At 36.2% G+C, this 27,959-nt stretch overlaps 2 protein-coding genes across 3 annotated transcripts; both read left to right on the plus strand.

The window, feature by feature from the left end:
• Positions 1-5,048: 5,048 nt before the first annotated feature.
• On the plus strand, positions 5,049-21,984 carry LOC118034187 (glycine--tRNA ligase, chloroplastic/mitochondrial 2). Of its 2 annotated transcripts, XM_035039414.2 has the most exons (36): positions 5,049-5,373; positions 5,471-5,521; positions 5,614-5,681; positions 5,967-6,048; positions 6,166-6,229; positions 7,040-7,095; positions 7,211-7,288; positions 7,471-7,545; positions 7,630-7,700; positions 7,996-8,112; positions 8,201-8,302; positions 8,629-8,755; positions 8,936-9,019; positions 9,231-9,317; positions 10,724-10,825; positions 11,210-11,273; positions 12,445-12,500; positions 12,920-12,991; positions 13,132-13,214; positions 13,423-13,471; positions 13,987-14,049; positions 14,194-14,283; positions 14,379-14,465; positions 15,288-15,359; positions 15,438-15,496; positions 15,792-15,885; positions 16,375-16,593; positions 16,803-16,897; positions 17,527-17,617; positions 17,696-17,800; positions 18,544-18,582; positions 19,120-19,209; positions 20,144-20,245; positions 21,077-21,158; positions 21,329-21,414; positions 21,676-21,984. In XM_035039414.2, exons 1-36 carry the CDS (start codon positions 5,116-5,118, stop codon positions 21,772-21,774), a joined length of 3,219 nt encoding a protein of 1,072 aa, XP_034895305.1. In that variant the 5' UTR covers positions 5,049-5,115; the 3' UTR covers positions 21,775-21,984. The 2 variants fall into 2 exon arrangements, with proteins under 2 accessions (XP_034895305.1, XP_073260816.1); XM_073404715.1 differs by lacking the exons at positions 5,049-5,373; positions 5,471-5,521; positions 5,614-5,681; ... (1 more) ...; positions 6,166-6,229; positions 7,040-7,095 and having other exon boundaries at positions 7,211-7,318.
• Positions 21,985-24,635: 2,651 nt separating this feature from the next.
• LOC118034189 (RGG repeats nuclear RNA binding protein A-like) lies at positions 24,636-27,532 on the plus strand. Its single transcript, XM_073404278.1, is given in 10 exon segments — positions 24,636-24,703; positions 24,802-25,108; positions 25,376-25,691; positions 25,794-25,859; positions 26,019-26,148; positions 26,624-26,711; positions 26,714-26,740; positions 26,743-26,776; positions 26,875-26,932; positions 27,401-27,532. Coding segments are annotated over 9 exon segments (1,023 nt in total). The 5' UTR covers positions 24,636-24,703; positions 24,802-24,921; the 3' UTR covers positions 27,518-27,532.
• Positions 27,533-27,959: the final 427 nt, after the last annotated feature.

Below are 27,959 nucleotides of genomic sequence, written 5' to 3' on the forward strand. Positions count from 1 at the left end.
TTTTACATTTTGAAAACTACGAGAAGTTCTTGGATCAACCCGTTCTGAAACTTCTTCTAGTGTGTGGAAAGTCAACCGAGGCAATGCTTCATCTTCCTTCCCCACTTGCGTTTCCTTGTCTTCTCCTTCGATCTCGCCTTCTTCATTATTGACGACTCTTGACCAAGGTTTTCCAACCTTTATCCCCTATCACTTTTGTCATGACCAGGCAATGGATTTGAACTGATATTGGGTGCGTCTTCAAATGACACCCATCCTATCTTGATGAGCTTCAACAACTTGTTCTTGAAACCATAGCACGTTTCAAGACAATGCCCGGGAATACCAGCATGGTACTCGCAAGTCAAATCAGGCTTATACCAGATGGGGAATGGTGGCTGTAGTGGTAATGTAGGGATAGGAGCTATTTGTCCAATGCTCAGTAGTTTGGCATATATGTCCTTTAGAGGCATGGGTAATGGCGGTAGTTGTTCTGAAATGTATCTTGGGTTTGGTCTTTGGTGGTTGTTTTGGGTGTTTGACTGGCCATTTGCTCGATTAGGGGAAAAAGGTTTGTTAAAGTTTATGTGGGCCACATGGGAGGTAGGTATTTGTGGGTTATATGAATCCGTTATCTTGTCATTGGACCCACCTTCGAAGTTGTTAACGGGACCTTTCAATTTTCTTCCAAAAAAAACATTTGTCTCCGATGGCTCAATTATGCGTCCAACTTTAATCCCCTGCTCTATTCTTTCCGCTATGCGTACAGCATCATAGAAATGTTGAGATGAGCTACCCATTAAATGCTCATAGTAGGGTGCCTTGAATGTGTTGGCGAACAAAGTCACCATCTCCGTTTCTATCAAAGAGGGTTGCACATGAATGGCCTCGTCCCTCCACCTTTGCGCATAAGCCCTTACTGATTCTTGGCTTCTTTTTTTCCATTGACATAAGGCTCGTTCGATCTGGAGCAATTTCCAAATTGAACTTGTATTGCTTAAGGAAAGCCTCAACTAAATCCTTCCATTTCTTGATCTTGGCATTATCCAGCCTCATGTACCAACTTAGCGCCGACCCCGATAGACTATCTTGGAAAAAGTAGATCAGTAACTTATCGTCATGAATCACCTCAGCCATCTTATTGCAATAAGATCGAAGGTGAGTGTTTGGGCATTCCAACCCAGTGTACTTTATAAACTCCGGTATCCTAAATTTTTTGGTACCGTGATGTTTGGTACCAAGCATATTTCAGATGCTCGCATGGGGTCAAACCAGTCATTTCCCTCGACTGCTCTTAACCTTTCTTCCAAGGCTGATATCTTGTCATCGTTCATAAATCTGGTGGACCTATTATCGGGAGGCCTTTCCACAGTGATGTGAGCTTGAGGGGGCTGAATGGGAATGGTAGGTGCAAAGTGCTGCCCCGTCACTGATTCTGCCCCCAAGTTCTGAGATGCCCCCGGAACATGAACTGATGGTGCTCATATGGTGGTTGGGTAGACGTTCCCTCCCCGTTCTTGACTCTTAAAAGTTGCTCAAGCAGATTGGTCAGTCGAGAAACTTCATTTTTCACAGATTCCAACTCGGTCTGGTAATGCGACTCTAATTAAGCTCTTTCTTCGTTTTCCATTCTTGATATGGACCGGGTTTGGTGGACTCTGGATGTGGGACCTATGTTTCACGATCTGGAATGCATGTGATGCATAAGTGATGCGCGATGAGTATAATATTGCAAAAAGATACATAACCTAAGGACAAGCTCTATTTATTAAGTTAGAGTGGGTAAGTTTTCTATCTGGTCTTGAAGGGTCTCATATCTGCCCAGTGACGTTCTTCGTAAAGACAGTATGGGGGCGTTGCAAGGAACAGTTAAGACACGTATGTCCACCATTACCAAGCAGGCACTCAGATATGAGTTGGGTGTTTCACGCATTTAAACCCTGACCAATAGTCTTAGGGTAAATCGCTAATTCCCCACTTAACTTAAGGCTTGTGTGTGCTTTTCAAAATTAAGGCAAGTGATGCATGAGACAATTGTATATAATGCATGAATAAATACGCGTAAAAATAAAAACAAATACACGATTAAATAAAAGGAAAGGCATATAAAAAATAAGCACATGCAAACACAAATAAATCAGACAAAAACAAAGCTTAGTCTACAAGGTCCCCAGTGGAGTCGCCATTCTGTCGCACCCCCCCCAAAAAAAATGCACTATTTGCGGGTTCGACTGGCGAATGTTTTTTTTGTTTTGATTGATTTGGTTCTTTGGAGTCGCCACCTAGTATTTTGGTCACTAGGAACCCTAACTGGTCTCAGAGATTGAGTACGGGGACTGGTTGCGTAAAGGGAAGGTATTAGCACCCCAAATACGCCCTACCTAAGGTAAGCTGCATTGTTTTATTGTCTGATAAAAACTAAGGTGTTATTATACTTCTAGTCGTTGGTCTGTTTATGGTTCAAGAAAAATCCTCCTCGGTAAGAAGGTCTTTTATCTTATCGGGTAAAAATCCTAACCGTTCTAACGTCCATACCAAAATTTTATTAATAATACTTAGGAATACGTTTTACGTATAAATTCGTAATCCCAAATATTAAAATAAAACAAAAAGATTTTTTTAGAATTTTTGAAATATTGGCCTAGTTCTCATGGCTTGAATAAACTGGTTATTAAAGCCAAAATGCATGTTAATACATATATTGTTTTGAAAATTTTCTTTGTTGTATGAAAATATGATGTTATAATATTTATATGTATATATTGGAGAGACTAGGCCGTATTTTAAAACAAAAACAATTTTTGGAAAATATTATTTTTTTTATGCTTTGGCGAAAATCAGGTATTTTAATACTGAGCTTGTATCCTTACGGTATAAAAATACAACCCAATATTAATCCATTTTTGATAAAAATATGCAGAAAAATCAACAACATTTTTAGGGACTTTTTAGAATTTTTTTGAAAGCAAAAACATTTTTTATTCTGAAAATCTTTGATGTTTTGACGAAAAACCGGGTATTTATAACACTGGTTTTGTATCTTTACAGTATAAAAATACAAACCAGAATTAAAACATTTTTGACAAACATATGCAGAAAATCAACAATATTTTTATTTTTATTTTTTTTCGAAATATTTTTTTTTTATATATATAAATACATTTTTTTATATATATAACATATATACACATATATAATAATAATAATAATAATAATAATAATAATAATAATAATAATAATAATAATAATAATAATAAAATATAATTATAATATATTTATATATTAAAAGGGGTGGGCCGGCCCAAACTAAACTGGGCCGGACCCAGCCCACAGTCGTTGGGCCGACCTCGGCCCAACAAGTACCGGGCCGACCTCGGCCCAAAAGTACTGGGCCGAACTCGGCCCAAAAAATAATTAACCTCGGTCTGGGCCGGACCCGGCCCAGACCTCCGGACTGGGCCAGATCTCTCTGGCCCGGTCCACATAATTCTGGGCCAGACAACATCTGGCCCAGAGCAATTAAAAAACGCAGGGGGGGGAATTATTTCCCCCCCTCGTCCCCTGCATGCAGAACGCCTCTGCATGCAGGAGACGAAATTTAAGAAACAAAAAGAAAAAAAATGTGCAGGGGAGAGAGAAGCGTACCTGGCACGGCGGAGACGACGGATTGGTGGCGGTGCTGCTGCGGAGACGGTGGCAGCTTGGCTTACGGACGGCGGTTCAGGCGGTTTTCTCTCTCTCTCCTCCCTTCGGGTCTCTCTCTCTCTATTCCTCTCGGGGTCTCCCTCTTTTCCTCTCGGTTTTCTTCTCTTTTTATAGGGGCAGAACCGTGGGGGACCATCGGGTGTAACGGATGGTCGGCCAACATCTAAAGGTGGTGGGGGCGAGGAGAGAGAGAGGCGCGGGATGGTTTTTGAAAACGGTTTTCTTCTTCTGTTGCAGGTTCGGGGGGGAAAAGAAGAAGAGGAACAGTGTCGTTCAAAACGACACCGTTCCGGTCCTCTTTTTTTTTTTTTTTTTTTTTTAATATATGAAACGGCGTCGTTTTGGATAAAACGCGCCGTTTCATTTAAATGGCCAAACTTCAAATCAGTCCCCCAAATTTGGTCCCCGCCCCTCTTGTTGGCCGCCTTTTTCACTTTGGTCCTTGGCCTCTGATTTAAGCAATTGAGCCCCTAATTGATCAATAAACTTTCAATTTCTTCAATTAAGCCCCTGAACCGAAAAATTGCAGCCCCTCCATTTACGCGCCTCTTCCAATTTGGTCCCTGGTTTCGGATTTTCTTAATTAAATCCCTAATTGGCCCTTAAACTTCAATATTTATGCAATTGAGCCCCTGATTTGACCCAATAAATTCCTAAAAAATATATTTTGGCCCAAGAACTTAAATTTCTCCAAATTAAAGCCCAAATTGACTTAAAAATCAATTTTTCTTGGAATCAAATCTTCTATAAATTCAAATAAAAATCCAATTAAATCCATAAAAATCTAATTAAGTCCATAAAAATCCAAATTCGGGCTTTTCTCCTCAAAACTCAAATTTTTCTTCTCAATAGGGCTTTCATCCTTCAAGAATATACTGTCAAAAAATCAATCCTTGTATTTTTAAATTCCTTGACCAATTTTCTGACTATTTTCCGAGCGCTTCTGCCTCCTGTTATCTTTTTCTAACCTTTTTTGGCTATTTATTTTATTTTTCATGGGGACCCAAAAATGGGTTACAACAAGTTTGAACAAGTTTAATAACCATTATAAGAACTTCTTAATTGCCAGAGCATCTATAACATGCCATGAATCAAAAAAAGAACTACAATGATCTCGAACCTCTAGAACATAGCTAATCCCTCCACTCTTAAATACCCTTGCAAAGGAGTCTGCCATTTAACTATCCGCTGGTAAATTTTAACAGAATGATCATTAGAAGGACCTGATTGAATAGTATCTCAAACAATTGGGACCGAATAGATAAAATTTATAAGTTTGGTATTCAATTGGAATGAATAAATAAAAACTAGGAGCTAAATTGAAGTTTAACGTTTTCATAGGAGAACCATCGCAGATAGCGAAAAGTGGCTAAGCCTCTTTAAAGCCTCATATCAGAGATTCTGAGCGTCAGAGAGAGTGCGAGCCAAGCCATGGCAACCTTCGCGCTCCCGCTAGTCATATACGTTTTAAAACCCCAATCCACCCGCCTCTTCCTCTTCAGCTCCCCCGCCACCGTTGTCGGAAGGCCAAACGCTAACCGCTTTTTTCTCAATCGCCACTTCACTAAATCCACCACCTCCGCCTTTAGTACCAATTCTTCTATTCAACAGCATTCCTTAACAAACCCTTACAATGAGCCTCAAAAAACCTCTGTCCCTACTTTCCAACAAGCAATTCAGCGACTCCAGGTCAAATTTCTAGCCTCCACTGCCCTTTTCCTTTCTGTTTTAAAATTTTAATTTCTTTTAAAAATGGAGATTTATGTAATTTTGTTTTCTCGAATAGGAATATTGGGCTTCAGTTGGATGTGCAGTGATGCAGTGTAGCAATACAGAGGTAGATTGAATTACACGTTTAGTTTTGTCATTTTTTCTTCAAATTCGTGCCACTTCCTCTTTTTATCGAGGTTTTTGGCTGTGTATTGCCAGGTTGGAGCTGGGACTATGAATCCTCTTACATTCTTAAGAGTTCTTGGTCCTGAACCATGGAATGTGGCGTAAGTATATGATTTTCAATGCGATTGTTACTACCATTCAGTGTTTTTATCCTCAAGAACCTTATTTTCGGAGTAGATGACAGTATGACAGTGATTCCGAATGAAAAGATTGAATGGTTGCCAGGATTTTGGTTCACATTGTGAAATTCTGACTGCCTGCATGGTTTTTAGCTGATGTTTGAATCATGTCGTGATTAGTTAATTTGATATACTAGTATACTGTCAAGATGAGTTTTGGAGGTTTGCTATTTACAGTAATTTCTAATTTGGAGTTTTTAATGAAAGGTACGTGGAGCCTAGTATTCGCCCAGATGATAGTCGTTACGGGGAAAACCCAAACAGACTACAGCGTCACACACAGTTTCAGGTTAAGTTGAATTTTACATATCAAATCTTGCAATGTTAAAATACTGATGGAAATTTATTTTGAAATTATGTTTATATGATTGATATCTTCTACTATTGGGTTTCATGTTCATTTCAGGTTATACTAAAACCTGATCCTGGAAATTCACAAGACCTATTTATTCGAAGTCTCTCTGCGTTAGGTGATTTTCTCCTTTTCCATGTGCCATTTCAAATTTGTTAGTCTTTTGCGAGAAGTTTATGTTATTTCTAGAAGTGCATTCTTTCTAGAAGTTCATGACCTAGATTCGATTTATTTCTATTCTTTTTGTAATTCATTTGAAAATTTGGCAAACTTTTTTGTTTCTTTCCCCCCCATAATTCAAAAAAAAGAAGATAAAAGTAAAAAGAAGAGGAGAAAGGAAGAAAAAGTCTTCAAGTAAGACAGATTACATTGTTAAATGAGACTAATCACTAGTAATTTTTCTGTTTCTATACGGGCAGTATGTGCATGTACATGCACGCACTCATGTAAATTTCTATGGTTTGAAAGGTAGGAGCCTATCTAGATGGTCTTCCCACATGTCCTGATCATGAGAACAAGAGAAATTTCCACACATTTTTGTTACTTCTTTCTTTCTTTTAATTAGTGTGTATCTGGTGACTGGTGTATGGTGGAAATTGTTAAATAGCAGGGACCAGGGTGCTTTAGTTCCATGCAGCAAATATCTTACTCAGACTAGAATATAGTTGTGTTGCGCTGCGTATGCCTGTTGAAATATAATTATAGTTCTTCATTTTTATACTTAGGTCATTTAATTTATTTATTTTAAATTATGTCCTGTTTGGTTTGCAGTTACTATTGTTTTTCTCTAAATCATCAGCAAAGTGGGTTGTTTAATAACCATCTTGCTCCAATTTAATGTGTTGATTCGCTGCATTCACTTTCATATAATTTTTCCTGTTTAATTTGTGATAGAGGCCTAATCTTTTCCCTCCTTTATGCTTGACAGGTGTTGATGTTAATGCACATGATATACGATTTGTGGAGGACAATTGGGAGAGCCCGGTAATTTGATTTGCATGCCAGCAACTCTTGCATTTAACAAAATTGCATAGAACTTTTGGGTATATAATTCATTGCTGAAAAATTATACATTACCAGGATCTAAAAATGCTTGTAGGTACTTGGCGCTTGGGGTTTGGGCTGGGAAATCTGGATGGATGGGATGGAGATCACTCAATTCACCTACTTTCAGCAGGTTCATCTCTGATATTTGCAATGACTAAATGTATGATGTTTTCCATTCCATAATTATGGCTTCTAGGCTTTTATTTATTTATTGGTGCTCTTGGATTTTCCTGGAAGGTTGGAGTTGAACTTTCATAGAGTTTTTAATTTATGTGTTTGCTTGGGATTCTCTTTGATCTCCTATTTCTCTAGGCTGGAAGTCTTCAACTGTCACCCATATCTGTTGAAATCACTTACGGCCTTGAGCGCATCCTCATGTTGCTTCAGGTTAATGTCCATCCTTCCCTTTTCCTTTTCTGCTTTTGTTTGCTTCAGAACTTTGGCTTAAGTTATTTCACTACTAATTGGCAGGGAGTTGACCATTTTAAGAAAATTCGATATGCTGATGGCATTACATATGGGGAGTTGTTCTTGGAAAATGAGTAAATGAGATTATTATCCCCTTTTTTTTCATATCAACTTGAAGTGGATGCTATGCATATAATTTGTGACAAGAATTAGTGTACATTGATCAGTAACTGCTCTCTGTTCCTTTTTTTCATCTCTTGTACCTATTTTTACAGGAGCATTATGCTCGCTCTTGTAATAACTTTTCAATACTGCTATTTTTGTTGTCAAAATTTCACTTCCATTATTTCAACATCATGTAGCTTGTGCTTTTCTCTTTCAAGTTTCAAATTATTTGCAAATTACCAAAATATTGAAGTTCTGTTTCAGGAAGGAAATGAGTGCGTATTATTTAGAACATGCCAGCGTTCATCATCTTCAAAAGCACTTTGATTTTTTTGAGGAAGAAGCTCGTTCCTTGCTTGCCTCTGGTCTTCCAATCCCTGCGTATGTATAAGAACTTTTTTTCTATTTTATTTACACTGTCTGGGTTACTCTTTGGTTTCTTAAAGTTAATGTTTGCTGAACATGCTAGGTATGATCAGCTACTGAAGACCTCTCATGCTTTCAATATCTTAGATTCTAGAGGTTTTGTCGGGGTAACAGAGCGTGCTCGATATTTTGGTCGAATGCGTAGGTGAGTGTGCCTTTTCTTGCTCATGCTAAATAACTCCCCGAATTATCTAGAACAATTGATTGTTCACATAACAATAAACTGAAGAGGCTTGCCTTCTCTCACTCGTGTCAAATAGCTACCTGAATATCTAGAACAATTGATTGTTCACACAACACTAAACTGAAAAGGCTTACCTTTCCAGTTAAATCAGGGAACTTCAGTTGTCTCTTTTGAATGTATCTGAAAAATGCAGATACACGCTTGAAGAGAACATTTTGCTTGCTATGAAACTATTTAAAATCAATTCTTCCCATCTTTTGTCTGCTTATTTCCTTTTGGTTTAACAGCTTAGCTCGTCAATGTGCTCAACTTTGGTTAAAGACCAGGGAATCCCTTGGACATCCTCTGGGTACTGTTTCTGAACCTGCTCAACTTGTATCTGCTAAAGAGCTTTTGGAGGCAGCTGTCAAAAAGGTTGGTCTGCTATAAGTCAGTTGAATTTTGTTCATTCTTTAACATGACAGCTTTTCCCCCTACTTCTTAAATTTTTGATATGTAACAATCTGTGTCTAGAGAACTCATAAATGTCCTTTTCAATCATTGTTGACAGTAACACTTGATACTTGAATTTTTTTATCTAACTTCTTACAACAGGTGCATGATGAGCAAAGGTTTTTTGTTCTTGAAATTGGTACTGAAGAGATGCCTCCTCAAGATGTAGTTCATGCAGGGCAGCAAGTAATTTCATTTCATTTCAGCTTTAGATCTTGTCATTTGTAGCTATCCTTTTCCGACCAGAACTCTTCTATTTTTTCCCTTTGAATTGCTGGAAAAAATTGTTCGCTATTTTAACTTCTGCAATGTCTATTTCCTACATGTCTCTTCTATATTCTGTAGTTATGTTTTAGTCTAATAGCTGTTCACTGACTGTTCTTGCTGATCTTTTCAGCTCAAAGACTTAGTGTTGCAATTGCTAGAGAAACAACGATTGAGTCATGGCAAAGTTGAAGCTTTTGGTACTCCTCGCCGACTAGTGGTATAGCTATTAATATTTACCTTGCCCGACATCCTTTTTACTATCTTTGTTTAAACAATGGTACAGATAATAAGAGTTTTTCACTAGTCTTCTCACTAAATTATGTAGTAGCCTGTGAGTGAAGGACAAAACACCATATTAATCTCAATGATAAAATCATGTTTCCCTTTGATTTAGAAAATATCATCAACACAAAAATGATGTATGCCGTTCTGGCAAGAGAATTAGTAAAAACTCTCAATATCTCTAGAATTGCTCTTTTTATTTAGAAGCATGTTTTTACTCTTCCACCCTATATGGCAATGCTGGTGATGGCTCTTTTTGTCTTCATACATTTTCTTGCTGCCTTTGTTTGTTATTTTTGGTGTTATAGAAGTGTAAAGTAAAGTTGATTCTTATGCCTACAGCAATCTCAAAGATGTTAATAATTTTATCCATGCTGCTTGTGCACAATTCTCTACCTCCATAAAGGGGAATCGGATCAAGACAATAAATTATTTGCATACAGGGAAATCCTTCATTAATGAGGAGCACATCTTTTAATTAATTTTTGTTTTGTAATTTATACATCTTACAGTTGCAACTTTTATGACCCTGTAGTTCTGTTTTCTGATCTGGTATGTGCATGTATCTTTCTTAACAACCATTCACATTTCTATTTTGTAATATGTGAACGTTTGTTACTTTCTCATATTTTTCATGCAAGGTATTTGTGGAAAAAAACCAACAATTACCAATTCTTCCTTCCCTGGCTAGCTTTACTTTTGAATTAGCTTTCTTAAGTGGAATGTAAATATATTGCATCACACTTGTCATCAATGCCTTCAATTCCTGAACCACCTAGATCCATGTTTAGTTCACTCCAGTCCAATTCTAATAGCTTGTCAATGAGCTTGAATAAAAGTAGGTATGCTGTTCATGCACAGCCATACTCTATCACCTGGCATGCAACCTATACCATGTAGAAATAGAGGACAATGAGAGATAAATACTTGATATTAATCAAGTTGGTAACAATATGCTGCTAGCATTAAGAACAGTTGCCAAGGTCTTTTGCATACTCTCTTACTATTTTTGTTGGGGTCCATATACTTGTTTCTCAATCATAAACTGACTGTTTCTTCATTACTATGTTTATTATGAAGCCTATCATTTCTCATATAACACCCATTATCTTCATTTCTATTTTATCACACAGACTAATGTACCACATTATGAGTTTTCATCTTTTCTGATAAGAGTGTTATATGCACACACACAAATTTTTTTGAGAAGAATAGTGTTTTCAGTTTCGTAATCTTATGCCAATATGTTGATTTATCATTTTACTTAAAGCACTGAGGATTTGTTTTGATATTGTCAAAATGTTAATATTTATGCCCCTAAGAATTTTCTTGTAACCACAGGTTTGTGTTGAGAGTCTTTCCACTAAGCAAGCTGAGATTGAGCTTGAGGTTCGAGGACCTCCTGTTTCAAAGGCCTTTGATCAAGAAGGAAATCCTACAAAGGTTTTGCTTGATCTATAATTTTTCCCCTTCATATTTTTAAGCTCAAACTTATCCTTTATCCTCATACTCTGTCCTCTTTGGTTTGTATTGGTAAATTTATTACATGGTGAAAATAGAATATGCTAGTGTTGGAGTATTTGTCCTTTGTCCTTTATCCTTTATCCCTTATCCTTTTTTACTATATTTTTTAATTACTATATTTTTTATTCTCCACCATGGTTGTGTATTTCCTTACTATGATCTGGCAAAGTCATAGAAATAATTAATCTATTTCCCATGTCTTTCAAAACCATAAAGGAAAAATACATGAAATTGATTTCTTCCTCACTTAGTCATGTATTCAGTATGACATGGTATCATATTTAGTTTGCTGTTTCATGTCAGGCTGCTGAGGGTTTTTGTCGTAGATACAACATATCATTGGACTCATTGTTTAGAAAGGTTGATGGTGAGTCAGTTTGGATGCATGGATGAATACCAGGGTTTGCTATGTTTATTTTCTGCAGATTTGCTTTGTCTTCTTCATGTAATGGTGCTATCTATTGATTTTCTAAAGTCTTTAAACTTCCATTTTGCTTAATGTCTTTGAACTTTTAGGAGTTGTTTGTACCATGTTATATTGGAAACAGTTCAATCATGTTCTCTTATTTTATTTTATAATTATTTTTTTGATAGCCAACCTTTTCAATCTCCTAATCTCACTTGGTTGCCTTGAAGATTTAAAAATGTTGGATACCAATCACTGAATCATTCTCAGTATCCTCTTAGTAAGTTCTAGCTGGTCTTTTTGCACCTTAACTAGCTTGATGTTCTTTTCCATCCACATAGATACATGCAGAATGCAGCCAGTGGAAATCCAATGTTAAATTATATCTTTTGTTGCTTGAGCTGGCAATGAAAACCTTATGGAGATAACCTGACCTTGTTTGGTGCTAGTCCTATCTGGTCCAATCTCATACATTAAGGTATACCCATGTTTCATATCCAATAATTCCAATTTGTGAGTAAAATCAATCTTTCAAAATCTGAACACATACCCTTTGCCAGTAAGAGCATTTCTCAACAAATATTCAGAATTCATTATATTCGAATAATTTCAGGTAGGTAGCCCGAAACCTGTATCTACTAGGAGGGGTAGGATAGGTGTCACTTGCAAGTTTGCTTTGTACAATGAAATTCTTAGGCTTGTATCAAGGCTAATCCTATCCAATTCAGGTCTCCAAGGTTTGAAAGCAACCTGTGGCTTACAGTTGGTAGGCTTATTTCATCCCTGTTTAAGTGAGACTCTCAAGTCTGATCTAGTCAGTGGATTGGCTTCCAGATGTTTTTCAATTGCTGTCCTTGGTGTCACCTTAGTTCCCCTTTAATCATGGTCTATTTAATCACACAATTCTCTCAGAACAGGCTGCCTCCCAATAAAAGAGGCAGTGGTAAGAGCTATCTTGCTGCTGCCTAAAGGCAAAGGAATATGCTGCTGTTCATAGGCCTGCTCAGTCAGCAAGCTTCTGAATTTAGTTTATGCATTGAACTTGATTTATTTTTCTTATTAATTATTGTTGTTGTTTCTGGTACTATCTACTATTGATAATTTTACTTATTGTTTTTCTTTTCAAGTGCAGGCAAAACAGAGTATGTACATGCCCATGTAAGGGAGACTGCACGGTTTGCTTTGGAGGTTGTAATTTTTTTCTCTCTTTTGCTAGCTGTTCTGATGATTGTAGTGTCTGCCCTTTTGAGTCGTGATCCTCTTAAGTAGAGAATGGGATGCTGGCAAGTTTAGAGGATTTGATATCCTTTTAATTCTGTATGAGGTTATTTTTGTTTGTTATCTTCTTTCCTGACTTGTCCCATAGACAATAAATGCTGATGCTATCCATAATGGATGGAGTATTCAAATTGTGGCGGTGTACAGAAAAACTCAAAGAAAAAAGTGAACAGATGATGTTTGAGGGTTAAGGCTGCAATAGTACCAGATTCATGAATAGCTATTCTATGTTATTACAATGCTTCTTTCTTAGAACCTGCTGTAGTTCATTATTGATGATCTTTTCTTTTTAAATATCTAGACCAGTTTTATGTTGTATTGCATATCAGATTTTATCTGAAGATTTGCCCAGTACCATCAGTAAAATATCATTCCCAAAGTCAATGCGCTGGAACTCTCAGGTATGTGAATGGTCACTTTTCTATTCACTACACTTGTCTCTTTCATTAGGGAATGGCCTAGTCGAAATAAGGCCGGGGTATCTGGAACAGGTTTATTTGATTTATAACCATTACTTGTTTTCATGCTATGTCGGATCTAGGTCATGTTCAGCAGACCAATTCGTTGGATTATGGCCTTGCATGGAGATGTGGTTGTTCCATTTGCATTTGCTGGAGTTTCGAGGTATTTACAATCCCCCCCCCACCCGGCGACTTGTCAAATTGTATTGGCTTTGCCCTTGGTTGGAATAATATATGGGAGTATTCAATGATCACTCCTTCCAAGGGCCAGCTTTTGCCAATTCTCTGCCCTTTTGTTTTGTTTAGAATTCTATCCTGCTATTTTATATGCAGTGTACTGTTTCTTAAAGTTTTTATGTTTGTTGGTGCAGTGGGAACCTATCTTATGGCCTTCGTAATACCCCCTCAGCTACTGTTCAGGTATGTGTAAAACTGACATGTTTTAATTTCAATGAACTTCCTCTGCCTTGTGAACAGATAATGAGTTGTGATTTTTTTTTATCGTTATAGCTCATTAAGCACTGTGACTATGTTGTAGAAGTACAGTAATGGTATTAAGGGGTGCTATGATATGTAACATAACAATAGTTCATCACATCACCAAAGCAGTTTTTCCTGGCATTCGGAGGCACATTGCGGAGGTTTTTCAACTTTCTTTTGCTTTATGTCATTGGTGTCGATTAAAAGCTCATCTATAGGCACTAATGAACTAACCAGTCATTGCATGAACAAAAAAAGGCAGCATTGTTCTTTGGTGTTACCACTGTATGTGGAAATCCCTGTCTGGGCTAATTGGTTTTCAGTTTTGGAACTTGATTATTTTTGGAAGATTTTTAGTGTTGCTTTTTTCAGCTGTCTTGCATGTACATCATACATTCATTCATTATCTTTTGTATACTGGTGTGTACTTTTATTAATCCTGCTAAACTTCACAGGTTGAAAGTGCAGAGTCTTATGAAGGTGTAATGCAAAATGCTGGAATTAATATTGAAATTGAGGTATCACAGAATAATTTTGCCATAAAATCTACTTCGCTTTATTTTGAAAGTCTTTTTACTGAACAACTTTTCTTCTTTTGTGTGAGAAGTGGGTTTAAACTTTATATGCTTCGAACTACACTAAACAGATGCTTTCATCTACAGGGTCGAAAACAAAGCATCTTGGAGCAATCTAATGAATTAGCAAAAAGTGTGAAAGGACGCATCCTTATTCAGGAAAGCTTACTTAATGAGGTACTCTCTCTCTCCAAATATGCCAAGGATATTCTATTAAGAAAAAGTTCAAGGATGATCGTGAGTATAAATTACCCCTCTGTATGATGTTTTAGGTTGTCAATCTCGTTGAGGCACCAGTTCCTGTGCTTGGGAAGTTTAAAGAGTCCTTCTTGGAGCTTCCAGAAGATCTTTTAAAAATGGTAAGGTTTTTTTTTATTTTTTTTAGGCTTGTTTAAAATTGGCACCTGACAATGTCTTTTTATTTAATTGCATTTGATAAATGAAATTTGATGTTTGTTTGCTGCATTCATGACATGTATTGAAAAGCTGAAAATTGAAGAGCATTGAAATCACATAATGCCCGCCAACTAGTAATTGATCATTTAGAAGCTTAAAATTGGTTCTCCTACATGTCATGCAATATTGATTCTAACTTTTGCATTTGAATGGTTGCCAAGTAAGCTATTTTAAGTCTTTTGACTGGTTGTGTTGTAGCTAAATTTATGATGAATTAAGGTGTTGGAGACATAACTTGGGGGTTAAGATGCATCATGCTGAATACAAATTAAGGTCTGATGTCAATGATTTGATAGTGCTTTTATCCCAAACCAGTGATGAAAAATAAAACAGGCCTGCTGCCATGGAAACTAGCTTTGTAATAGCATTCCTACCTGTATCAGTCAGATAATGTTTGGCCACGTTGGCCAAGTGCAATAGCTTGGTCGTTTCTTCTTGGACGGATCATCAGGGTTCCACCAAATGCAAGTTTTCACTTGAAATATAGGCAAAGGGGGTTTTGAATTTTGGAAGAGATGTATCATGTATGTTGTTTTATTCAATATATTGACTGTTGCTGATGCTGATGCTGGATTCTCTTAATCTTCTATATCCAGCTGGTCTGTTCACCAATATAAAATGGAATAAGTATTAACCCAGTATATGTATGGCATAAGTGATGCACAGATGCTCCAAACTCATTTATTTTTCACTAGTTTAGTGACGACAGCATACCATTTATGCAGGTCATGCAAAAACACCAGAAGTATTTCGCCATAACTGATGATAGTGGAAGGCTGCTGCCATTTTTTATTGCTGTAAGACACGCTTACCAGTTACACGTCCTTTTTTAACTTGATGCTTCAGATTCATCAGATGACACAGTATTTTTTAAGGTGGCAAATGGAGCAATCAATGAAACCGTGGTAAAGAAAGGGAATGAAGCTGTGCTTAGGTAGGGATTGTTCTATAGTAGTTCTAGTCATTTGTCCTCACAAGAGGAAGAGGAGCATCGTAATGGATTTTTAACAGTCCCCCAAATTGCCTTGGCTAAATATTTTTTTTATGCTGCTTAAATGTTTTTAGCATTTAATCAATATGTGAAGTTATATATGATTTCAAATAACCAGTTATTTTGACTTTCTTGTCTGTAATTACCGCCAGCAAAAATATTCGCAAGGATTTCTTATCCTGTTTACTTTTTTCTCTTATTATTCTTGAAACATGAACCACACATTTCTTACACATAGAGCTCGCTATGAAGATGCAAAATTTTTCTATGAGATGGATACACGCAAGAAGTTCTCCGAGTTCCGAAATCAACTAAATGGGATTCTTTTTCATGTAAGTTATTTTCTATTGCAATTATCCAAAGGGAAGAAGTTTTTGATGGTGGTTAGGGATCAGGAACTACTAAAATTCTGAAGCTCAGGTTGCTAACATCAATCCAAAAAGGCCTGTTTTAATATTATAAACAAATAACAAAACAGTTTCTAAGGATCAAAGACCTAATGGCAAATAGAAGAGTAAATTATAATAAGTCTCTGTATCTGATTAACACTTTTTGTTAGTTTTAATCTCTTTATATTAAAGCCATTAATGGATGGAGGTGTAGCATAAGGTTTTGAGACCTGTAGCTTGACCATAAGGATATAAAAACTAACAGAATCATTAATGGGTAACAGTCAACAAAGTTCAAGGGACTAAGTTAAAGGTTTTGAAAAAGGAGCACTGAGTTACAGTTGCATTGATAACATAAGGACTATAGCCAATTACTCCAAACATAAAACATTTCAAACCACCCCAATACTAACAGTGTAAGTTCCAATGCAGGAAAAGTTAGGAACAATGCTTGACAAGATGATGCGCGTTGAAAACGTGATCACCAAACTAACTGTGGAGTTGGGAGTTAACGAAGATGTGATTCAGGTTGTCCAGGATGCGGCGTCGCTTGCTATGTCAGATCTTGCTACTGCTGTTGTGACAGAATTCACTGCGCTTTCAGGAATAATGGCACGCCATTATGCTCTTAGGGAAGGCTATTCAGCACAGGTCATTGAATTCACTTTAAACTGATGTACAAATCCCTTTTTTCTTTGCCACTTCATGGGGTTGCTTATGAAGTAATTTCTTTTCTTGATCCGGATCCATGTTGAAAAAACTCCTACCTCAATGTGCTGTGCTGAATTCTAATTTCTGCTGTCTTCTTTTTTGAAGCTTCACTATGCATCTTTCTTTTTATTGTGTTTTGATTGTTGCAGATTGCTGAGGCCTTGCTAGAAATTACACTTCCTCGATTTTCTGGAGATATGGTTCCAAAAACTGATGCAGGGATAGTTTTGGCAATTGCTGACAGGTGAATTTAAAGTCATAAGTCAACTTCAACTTCAACCTTTATCTCTTTTGGTTGAAAGTAACTTGTTGTGATATAAGGCTCCCATGTGTTGCTGGAATAATGTTTGTGCTTATAGATTCTGAAAAGCAGAAAAATATCATCAATGAACAGTGGTTTCATGATGTCTTTTTCTCCCCCAGAATGGTAATTGATTAGTGAACAAACAGGAAGAGATGCTGCACTCACTTAACTTTTCCAAAGGAAAATATACACTAGGTAACTAGTAAATTTCTAAGCAAAGCTTACTCTAGGACAACACTAAATAATTTCCAAGCAAATCCTACCTTACTAAGATTCAATGAAGAAACAACACTGAATTGATGAAAAGCTCATTCCTATCCATTTCACGGTAACATTTGAATAGCTTCTTCAGAAAGTGCTACTTGTATGATTATTGCCAATAGCTAAGAACTGAGGTGTTAATGTCCCTAATGCCCAACACCCTGTGCCAAGGCAAAAACATGAATGAATGTACATATTTATACAATCATGGATTTGTGTCTACGAAGACATTGTTAGTCTTGACACACTCGCTATCATGAATTAAAATGCTTGGTTTGCATGCTATTGATGTGAAAGTTATTTTGCAGATTGGACAGCCTTGTTGGCTTATTTGCTGCTGGTTGTCAACCTAGTTCCACTAATGACCCATTTGGCTTGCGAAGAATCTCTTATGGTCTAGTAAGTTAATATGATTATTTTGTAGGGCTTTAAGGTAAGTTAGTTTAATTAACTCAGTGCTGCATTTGTTTGTGTTAGGTCCAAATATTGGTGGATAATGATAAAAATTTGGATTTGGTTCGTGCTTTAAGACTTGCTGCTGGCGTGCAACCCATTAAGGCAGATGTCTCAATGATTAATGATGTAAGAACAAGTTCTGAAATTCTTGCAAGAATGCCCTCCCCCCTCCTTGTTCATCTCCCTGAAAATGTCATCTATAGTAAGGGACACAGTTTTTTTAAAAGGAAAAAACGCAAATGCATCATTGAATTGTTGCAATGAACCTGAAAATTCATCACAATGTGCAGGACAGCACTTCTAAAAAAATTCCAGATTTTCAGGTCACTAGCCAACCTCCATTCCCTGCACCAGCTCTCAAGATCGTCTTTAGCAGGAAAGATCTTTTATTTCCCTTCTCATTGACATCAGTTTCCTCCAAACAATGAGAGAGACAAGCAAATCTCTCTTTCCACTGAACTATGAGGAAGTCTTCCTTGAACTAATTCTCATGTCAGAATATGACCGAACAATAAAGAAACTCTGGTAGGAACTTTAGCTTGTGCCATTTTCCTTGCAATGTGCCTCTCAAGCCACTTCATAAACTTATACGAGGATTTGACCTTAGACTTTCTACTATAGCTGGTCTCCAACATATATAACATGATCCGCCCTCTGGGCCATCACCTTGCAGAAGTTATAGCAATCCATAATCCGTGTGTCTTGTTATTCACATGAAACCATTCACTTTTGTCTTATTACTCAAGTTCATCCAATTAACCGTCTGATTGGTATGTTACCCTATATTTTTAGGTGGCTTCAGCAGTGCTTGTTATTTGTTTAGAGTCAGTACAGGCATGACAACATGGGGTTTTGAATATTTATTGTAGGTACATCTATTTGTTACTCGAAGATTGGAGCAATTCCTGGTATGTACGCATTTGACACCACCAAGTTAACATGATTAATCAGCTAGGTAACCCTAAAAGATCAAAATAACTGATTCCACAAATTATAAGAAAGATGTTAGGACATGTAAGTTCTTCTCTGCCTGTTACAAAACTCTTGGATGATTTATGTGTAGCTTAAGAGCATTTTTTAGCGCTTTTCTTTTTAACTGATATGAAGACATGAGGCTCATCAGTGAAATGAGGGTGGGGTTGTATTCCTTTTTATTTATCAGCTGCCTGAGAACACGGGAAAAGAAAGTCAAAGTGAAGATGGAACTATTGACTGCCTTTTATTAGTGTCTTAGGATTGTACAATTGAAGAGAACATACTAATGTCTTTCTAACCTCAACCTTCTACCTGTTGCTAAAATTGGTGGGCAAACTTGCCTTGAGCACAATGATTACATCTTGCCAATCTTGGCCTAGACTTTAAATTCCCAGTATAACAATATCTTGTAAAAGTTTAGTATTCCAGAGATTGATATGAGAATTTATTCCTGCTCATTATGGTTACAGGTTGACAAGGGAATAAGGCCAGAAATTGTTCGTTCTGTTCTTGCAGAACGTGCAAGTTCCCCTTGTCTGGCAGCAAAGACAGCATATAAAGTAAGTGGTTTTGCTTGATATTTTTTTGAGTGTTTTTTCTTACTACTTTTAAGGTTTTTATTTATGGATCATTGCTATCTCTACAAAATCAGCATAACTCGATGCATTCTGAAGGCAAAATTAGGGAATTGTGTTTCTTAAGTGTTAGGACCTCAAGCTTATACCACCAAACACTACTAGAGCCATGATCAATTCTATTGCCAAAAGAGAAGGAATAGATAATATGAAGATGCTTTGTGGCTTGCAAAACACCTATGATCTCTTATGTATTAACTTCTTGTTTCCTTGCTGCTAAGACTGCTCCACATCCTATGTATGATATGAAACATATATGTAAGATTTTGTAAACTATAGTAGTTGATTTGTTTTTTCTTATAAAATACACCCTGGCCCCCGAAAAAATGCTCCAGTTCGAGGTTTTATTTTGCCTCTAAATATCTGTCCAAGTAAGAAAGTCAACTAACACCTTAGAATTTGTCTGGTCTTGCCACATAAATGACATTGAAGTTGTGGTAATACTGGATTTCAAGCATAAAATGTGGATTATGTTTTAAAGCTTTGCCTGAAACAATTGTGTATACTAAAAAATGGACTCTTGATTTAGTGCAAAGGGAGCAATGAATAGGTAAATGATGATATTTTACAACAACGTTCTCAAATTTGAAATGGTTCGACATGCATCTGTTATCCCAAAAATCTTGGATCTGAAGAGTTTGTTTGGCTAGAATTCATTGTCATGTACTTCTGTATGCGTGTTTTTTTTTTTAGAGGGCAGAAGTTACTAAGAAAGCACTTCTTGGTGAACATGACTCCGATTCATTTCCTAACTTAATGAGCATGAAACAAAGAAACTAAAAGGATGGTCTTATTTATCATCCTTCTAATTTTCTTGAATGCTTTATCAATTTTGAATGTGACTTAAAATTTGTTTCAGATGGAGGCGATGTCAAGAGAAAATCTTTTCCCTAAGGTAGTTGAAGCATATTCTCGTCCAACAAGAATAGTCCGTGGCAAGGATGTGGACACTGATATGAAGGTACTATTTCTCAGATGAAAGAACGGTGTGTTATTAATTAAATTAATTGAAGGTAGAAGATGAAGTTAGAGAACACCACATCCTTTTATAAGCAAGTAAGAGTAAAAAGGGTAACAAAATCAAATAATGGTGCACTCTAATCCTGTTAAATATTAGCAAGGGAGTTACCTCTTGCTGCAATTCACCTACCTCTGGCTCTACTGATAGAATGCACTACACAAGGAAGCGCCAACACGTGGATCGAGGATGGAGAATCCAGGCATCCGCACCATCCAACACCACCCAAGATAAGGCACCACCAACTACCGCATCACCAAGCTAGCAAAACCACCACTTGCATATTCAAACAAAACTTATGCAATGCCCTCTTATTTTAAGCCATGGTCCCTTCTGTGATAATACTAAAATATGCACATCTAGTTCACATTATACCTCAATAATGGCATCTCGGGGAGCTAAATTTTGTCAATCATCTGCATCATCTGATCCTCTCCCATTTTGAGCCTTCAAAACCCCTACGAGGTGCCCCCTGTCCTCCTTACAGTCATCTCTCAAGATATTTGACAATAAAGCATTACCTCCTTTGACATGGACTCCTCTATCAGTGTCGGTATCTTCACATGTCTCCGGGCTTCTTCCATCTTTGAAGATCAGATAGCATTCCACGTACCACTGTATTTAACCATTAGTATCTTCTCATGTCTCTGTGGTTGTCTCTAAGATAGTGCAACTTCGAAACATAGTTTTTTGTATTTCTATGTTCTATATATTTTATTGAGCACCAGTCTATGCTAGAAAATCTTTTTTTAATGGTATGAAATTGTTTATTAGGTGGATGAGGCTGCGTTTGAAACAGATGAAGAGAGAGCTTTATGGAGCACTTTCATGTCCACAAAAAGCAAAATTTATCCTGGTACATGATCTTTCTTCATAAAATGATCGCCCTCATGGAATTGAGATCGCTTTTTCCCATGGGACATGCTTCCTTTTGGGTTTGAAATATTTTGTAATTTGCATTGATTTGTATTAGTGAACTATGGCATCTATTAAACTGACCTTGAGATAAACACATCCATCTTACAGGCATTGAGATTGATGAGTTTGTTGAGATATCCTCAGAGCTACTACAGCCGCTTGAGGATTTCTTCAATAATGTTTTTGTGATGGTGGTATGTTTTCTACAGGACTCAATTATTTTTATCATTAATGTCTATATTCGTTGTTGGAAATTACATTTGAGATTTTTATCATTAATCTCCATGCTCTCGTCCTGCCTGACCTTAAGCCATAGTGTTAGTCTACCCATGAAATGTGCAGATTATCCATGCTTTCATTGCTTTGCAAATTACTTTTTATAACAACTCTCTCTCGCTTATAATTGCTATTAATGGGTCCCAATATTGTGTAACATGACTTTTGTCTGCACGCAGGAAGATGAAAGAATCAGGAAGAACAGGCTTGCTCTGCTTAATAAAATTGCAGACCTGCCTAGAGGCATAGCAGATCTTTCAGTTTTACCAGGATTTTAGAATTTGCCAACAATTCATTATGTGATCATTAGGAGAAAAGGAAAAGGTGAGATGAGAAGAAAAGATGATTTGGAGTAGAGGATGTTTTTGGGATCGGCGTGTGCATAAAAACCTCATTATATCGAGGCATGTAAAAATTTTGATACGTTTTTGCTGGTTGCAATGGTTTAAATTATTTTAATATAATAATATATGAGAAATAATTATTCATCCTGGTTGATTTATATGCTCATGATATTAGGCATATGAACATTATACCTGGTGCCACTGAATGCATCTGTATGTAAAGGGTGTTCAAGTCGGAGTTGAAAGTTATAATTGCTTTTTAAATAATTTTTCATATTAAAATTTATGTTAATGATATTTTATTATTATTATTTTTAAAAAATTATTTTTGATATAATCATATCAAAATAATTTGAAAATACTAAAAATATATTAATTTAAAATTAATAAAATAAAATTTATTTTTTAAAAAAAGCGAATGTAGAAACAAATAAATAAAATTTTATAATTTTTAAAATAAATCCTTTTTGAAGTCTCTGTATTTGATCCCAAACTATTTGGGATCGAAACTAGATTTAGTTGAGTAGTAAGTTTGATATTTTGCAAATTGTTCTGTCAAGATCATACCTCTTGCATTTAAATATAAGCTTCGGTAAGAATTGCTAGAGCTCAAAAGAGCTTGTGTAGCATGGGACCTGAAAAATTGAAAATGCAGTGCTAGGCTAGCTGTTCTAACCAGAGAAATGCGATGAATTTCATTATGGACAGTAGAATTGAAAAAGTCTAAGAAAATTTCTAGGTGAAGCAAGTGAAACAACCCATTCGAATAATGAGGTCTTGTCAGTCAATCGAATAATAACCTCTTAATTTCCATGAGGCCTAGATATTTACAGATGGCCAGTTCAATTCTAGATTGAACGACAACCCGCTGTTTGCTTGTGCTTTAATATCGTTTTTTTACCTTACCTGAACAGATCGTTTAGTTTTGCACTAGCCCATTGCCGCCGCGGGTTGGCAGCAATATTAAAAAAAAAAGTTATAATTTGCTGATGAGTCTTCTAAAAAAAAATTCTAATTATGAATTGAAAGTCACCTGCATATTAAAATGATATTTTAATTTAATATTAAGATAAAAATACATTAAAACTATATAGATTAATTCATGTTAATTTGCGAAATTCACACATATAATTTTAAATAAAAAATTGAAAAGTTAATTCCCTAATTAATATAGTGTTGAAAGTCTAAATTAGTAAAAACAAAAAAAGCACTCAGTTAAAATAAACCTAAAATCGATTCAATCAATCAAATTTGTGACATAAGTCATCCATATAATTGAATTCAATAAAAAAAATTCTTAAAATTTATTTTTTATTTAATTATACAATAATAAAACATATATGATTTATTTTTTTTCATACAATATTAATACTTAAAATAACTATTATAAGACTCTCTTAAATAAAAATTGTTGACATAATTTTCAACTACTTTAGTTTTGGGATAGGTGTTAATGAAGAACTCTCCTTGATACACAGGAATTCAACCGCTCTCTTTCTCTCCTTAAACAAAATGGGGATTGAAAAAATGAAGATTTATATTAAAATTAAATTTTCAACAAATAGAGAAACCGATAATCTCTTAACTAAAAAAGAAAGGGGTTAAAATAAATTTTTTTGGATGAATTTTAAAAATATTATTTATTTTACTCGTTTCGTTGTACTTTAATGACATGCCTTTCAATCTAACTGGTTCTTTTTAAAAAAGAGCAAGTAGATATTAAATTTTGCACAGAAGGGGTGCTATTTGTGAAAAAAAAAAGTTCAATGACCTAACTATTTTTTTAAAAAATACTGTTCAAATCCAAATCCATAGTGATACGTTAGAAATCAAAGTAAGTACAAAGTATTAAAAAAAAAAAAAAAACACCTCACAACTTATTATTTTTATAATATTCTGCTTTCGGGTTACATTCCAATTGGTAAGAGCATGCCTTCTTAACTACAATTGATTTTTAACAATTTTGTTATTTTTCGACCAAATTATCAATAACGTAGATTAGTAGTCCTAGATACAAGATCTAGCCTAAAAGATTAATTCAGAATTAATAAAAGAAATCAGTTTTTTTTTTCATAGTTTGTTTTTTAAAAAAAAAACCTGAAAATATACATATATTTTTTTAAAATCAAAACTCAGAGTAACTTACTGATTTGCTAGTCATTCTGACATTGGCTTTGTACCGAATCATAACAGTCAGGTCAAATAAACCACATCCAAACCTACGATAATGATAATCATGGAAGGCAAACAGCCAAATAAAAAAGCTAAAAAGGACGTGGTAATTATTTATTACATTAACTGTAAGCGAAACCTGAGAATGACCGGTCATTCTAATCCCACGTGTCAAAACAAATCAATCATCCGTTACATACAAAAGAATAAATTTACTCTGAGGGAGCGGAGACCTGAAAGTCAAGGAGAAAAATCATTAAGCTATAAACTACAGTCAATTAAATGTATGTGAGTGTCTCTCTCTCTATATATATATTTTTTATTAATTAAAATAAACTTATTTATTTATTTTTAACAATACATTTTTTTTTTAATTTGTGAACAAAAATCCTATCTCTACTACCAGCAAAAACTGGGTGCGAAGACACCATCCTTGGCTTGATTCTGAAAAACGACAAGTCCACAACTTGATAAACCTATAGAATAAAGAAACCTCACTCTCACTAGCAGTGGTCGGTCACTTCCACCCTTTCTTATCTCGAAAATGGCATAGCCGTAAATATATTCAATAACCAGCACCTAAAGAGAAACGCTCCTCTTTAATATCAACGACAGAATAAAAATAGAAAAAGAAAATCAGTACACTACTCTAACAGCAGCAGCAAGTCTCTAACAACATTAACATCTCATAGTAGGTCTCCCTCTCTCTCTCGCTGTATCTCTTGCGGCTAGGGTTTTTCTTTTCTTTTCTTTCTCTCTCTAACTTTATTGAGTTCTTTATTCTTACAGATCTAGATTCATGATAAAACAAGAAACGATAAATATGGAGGTCTTGTTACCTTAGGGTTTCGTGGAGGTGTTTTTTGTGGCGTGTTAGTTGATTGTTGCTGAGGTTTTTGTTTATCGGAAATGGCGACGATCAATCCTTTTGATTTATTGGTTGATGACGCCGAGGATCCATCTCTCATCGCTGCTCTAAAGCCGGTGGTTTCTCCTCCCGCCGCAGCGGCTACTAAGAAAGGTCCAGCTCAGACTCAACCTAAACCCGCTCCTGCTGCTAAGCTCCCTTCCAAGCCTCTTCCTCCTTCACAGGCTGGTCAGTTATTATTATCTCTGTTCATCTTGTTGTTTGTGTGTGGATTTAGTGTTTTTTTGTGTGAAAATTTGTGATTTTTTAATTATCGTGAAGAATTTTTTATTTGTTATTTTTGTAGAATGAGCAAAATTAATGTATAAGAAATGTATGCTTGATGACTATCTTCGCATGTTTTCATTTTTTGTGGCCATGTGGTTTCAAAATATGGTGTCTACGTATCCGTGTGTGTGTGAATGTGCTAATTTTTGTCTGTTTATATTTATGTAGTGAGGGAAGCGAAGACTGAAGGTGGGAGAGGAGGAGGCCGAGGCGGCGGTGGAGGAAGAGGATATGGGCGTGGTCGTGGGGGATATAATAGGGATTTCAACAACAATGAGAGTTCATTCGGTAACTCTGGAGCACCATCTGTTCAAGGTGCTGCTGAAGATGGAGATGCTGCAAAGACTTTTGAATCACGTGGATATGGTGGACCTCGTAGTGGTGGTTTCCGTGGTGGCCGTCGTGGGGGTTTTGGTAATGATGAAGTTGGTGAAGGAGAGCGTCCTCGTCGAACTAATGAACGTTGGAGTGGGACTGGACGTGGGTGGGTAATTTTTTATGATAGTTTGTGTTTGTTTGTCATATTTTTATCATTTATAATATGCCATGTGTTCATGAATTTAAGTTGACTTCTGTATACATGTAGAAATGAGATGAAGCGTGAAGGCTTTGGTCGTGGGAACTGGGGAACTCCAACTGATGAGCTTGCCCAGTAAGTTTTATAAAACCAACCAACATTTTATATGTCCTTGTGTGTAATTTCCACTGTAAAAGTCTGTTATATTTCTGTTGTTCTTGTTGAAGAACTACTTCATTTCAAGAATAGTTGGGCACTGGTATTTTATTGTTGTTGTTGTTGTTGTTGTTTTAGGGTAACTGAGGAAGCTGTCATTGAGGGTGAGAAGAATTTGGGTGATGACAAGCCTGTGGAGGAAGCAGCAGCAGATAGGAAAAAGGAGAACCCTGCTAATGAACATGAAGAGAAAGAACCAGAGGACAAGGTGAATGCACTCTGTAGTAATTAGATGTTTTGTCTGATTTCCATATCACCATGTTGTATTTTGTTTTCTTCTGCTTGGGGGAGAGCTTGCATGACTTTCATAGTTTCATTGTTGATATCGGAATGTATAGGATGAATGAGTAGGCATACAAATATTGACATGTTTGTTATCTGCAAGTTCTGTCCCTTATCACATTTTTCAATTTAGGCTGTTGGAAATTTTGTAATTGGTTGGACTTGATGTGACTGTTTTTGATTTATCTAGTTTGATGGTATTTCGTGATATTAATTCTGGTGTTTGGTGCAAGTGTTGGAACTTTTTTGTTTAAGAGCTCCAGCTCTAGGGCACTAAATGACTAACTTTTCAATTAAAACCTATTTAAGCAGCTACAATTCTAGCATTGATCGTTCAATTAGTGTTAAAAGAAACTTTTACCATTTTGAAAGGATGACTTATGATACTTCTTTCTATTCAGGTGATGACTCTTGAAGAGTATGAGAAGGTGCTGGAAGAGAAGAGGAAGGCCCTGCAGGCACTTAAGACAGAAGAAAGAAAGGTCGATGCTAAGAGTTTCAATCCATGCAGCAGCTTTCGAACAGAAGGAAAACAACGATGTCTTTATTAAATTGTAGAGACTACTGTGCTCTGTTAAATCTTTTAAATTCCCATTGGTTTTTATACCAATGTCAGTCCTTTGAATATCTTTGCAACTATTTCTATATTCAAGGGTTCTGACAAGGATAAGCGGAAAGAGGCGTATGAGAAAGATGAGAAAGCTAAGAAGGTATTCATGCGTGCCATGTTTCTTCGCTTTTTTCATACGTACTAACATATAAGCTTTCGAGAGCACTTTGACCATTTGCTTTGTTCTTCAGGGCATCTTTTGTGTTTTTTTTCTTTTCTTTTTTTCATTTTTATTTGCTGTACCTGTCTGTTATATTGTTGTTTCTGCTGATGATGGCCATCAAATAAGCTGGCCAGCATGTGATTTTGTTATTGCTTTTATGTTGTGAAAGGCACTTTCCAGACATTGCCTTCCTGTTCTTCTGAGGAATCTAAACAATGTTTGTTTGTCTTCTTGGTTGGACTGCATGGGAGTTGCTATTGATACCATCTATGAACTGTCTTGAGTGGCATTTTTTTCCATGAAAACTGTAATTGTTTTGGTTTTTTATTGTTTAATTCACACTTGGCTCACATGATTAATTTGGATTATTGCTAACCATCATCCTAACTGCTGTGATGATCTTAGTCTGTCAGCATTAATGAGTTCTTGAAGCCTGCTGAAGGGGAGAGGTACTATGGTTCAGCGCAGTCGCAGTCGGGTCGCGGCCGTGGTGAAGAGGTTTTGGCAATAGGGATGGAATGAGCAACGTGTCAGCCCTTCCATTGAAGATCCTGGACAATTCCCAACCTTGGGTGGCAAATGAGATGCTCCAGAACCCGGCTTAGAATCATGACGTCTATCCATTTTTGGGTTTTCTTTTTCTTCAATCACGCACAGGAAATCTGACTGGAATAACATGGTTTTCCTGTATCAAAAGATCTTATTTATTTTTATGCTTTACTATGTATATTTCAGTTGTTTCTTTGGTTCCCTGCAGTCTCCTCTTGTTGGTATGCAATCATCTTATTGAGATTTGGGAAAGTCGAGACATGTTATTTATGACTAAGAATTGCTACTCAGTTTTGTTTTGAAATAGATAATGAATCCTATTTTCAAGAAAAAATTATGAAGTTCTGCTTCTTTCTGCACACATCTCCAGTGTTTTTGCACGGAAGGACTCCATATGAGAATATGAAGGTCTTTC

This window comes from Populus alba, chromosome 14 (assembly GCF_005239225.2).
Source record: "Populus alba chromosome 14, ASM523922v2, whole genome shotgun sequence".
Taxonomy (NCBI): Eukaryota; Viridiplantae; Streptophyta; class Magnoliopsida; order Malpighiales; family Salicaceae; genus Populus; species Populus alba.

Excerpts from the sequence above, each read along its gene's own strand:
- LOC118034187 (XM_035039414.2), top strand. The coding sequence starts at position 5,116 with ATGGCAACCTTCGCGCTCCCGCTAGTCATATACGTTTTAAAACCCCAA. Across the intron at positions 6,230-7,039 it reads TCGAAGTCTCTCTGCGTTAG|GTGTTGATGTTAATGCACAT; the intron begins GTGATTTTCTCC and ends TATGCTTGACAG. Across the intron at positions 14,050-14,193 it reads GAATTAATATTGAAATTGAG|GGTCGAAAACAAAGCATCTT; the intron begins GTATCACAGAAT and ends TTTCATCTACAG.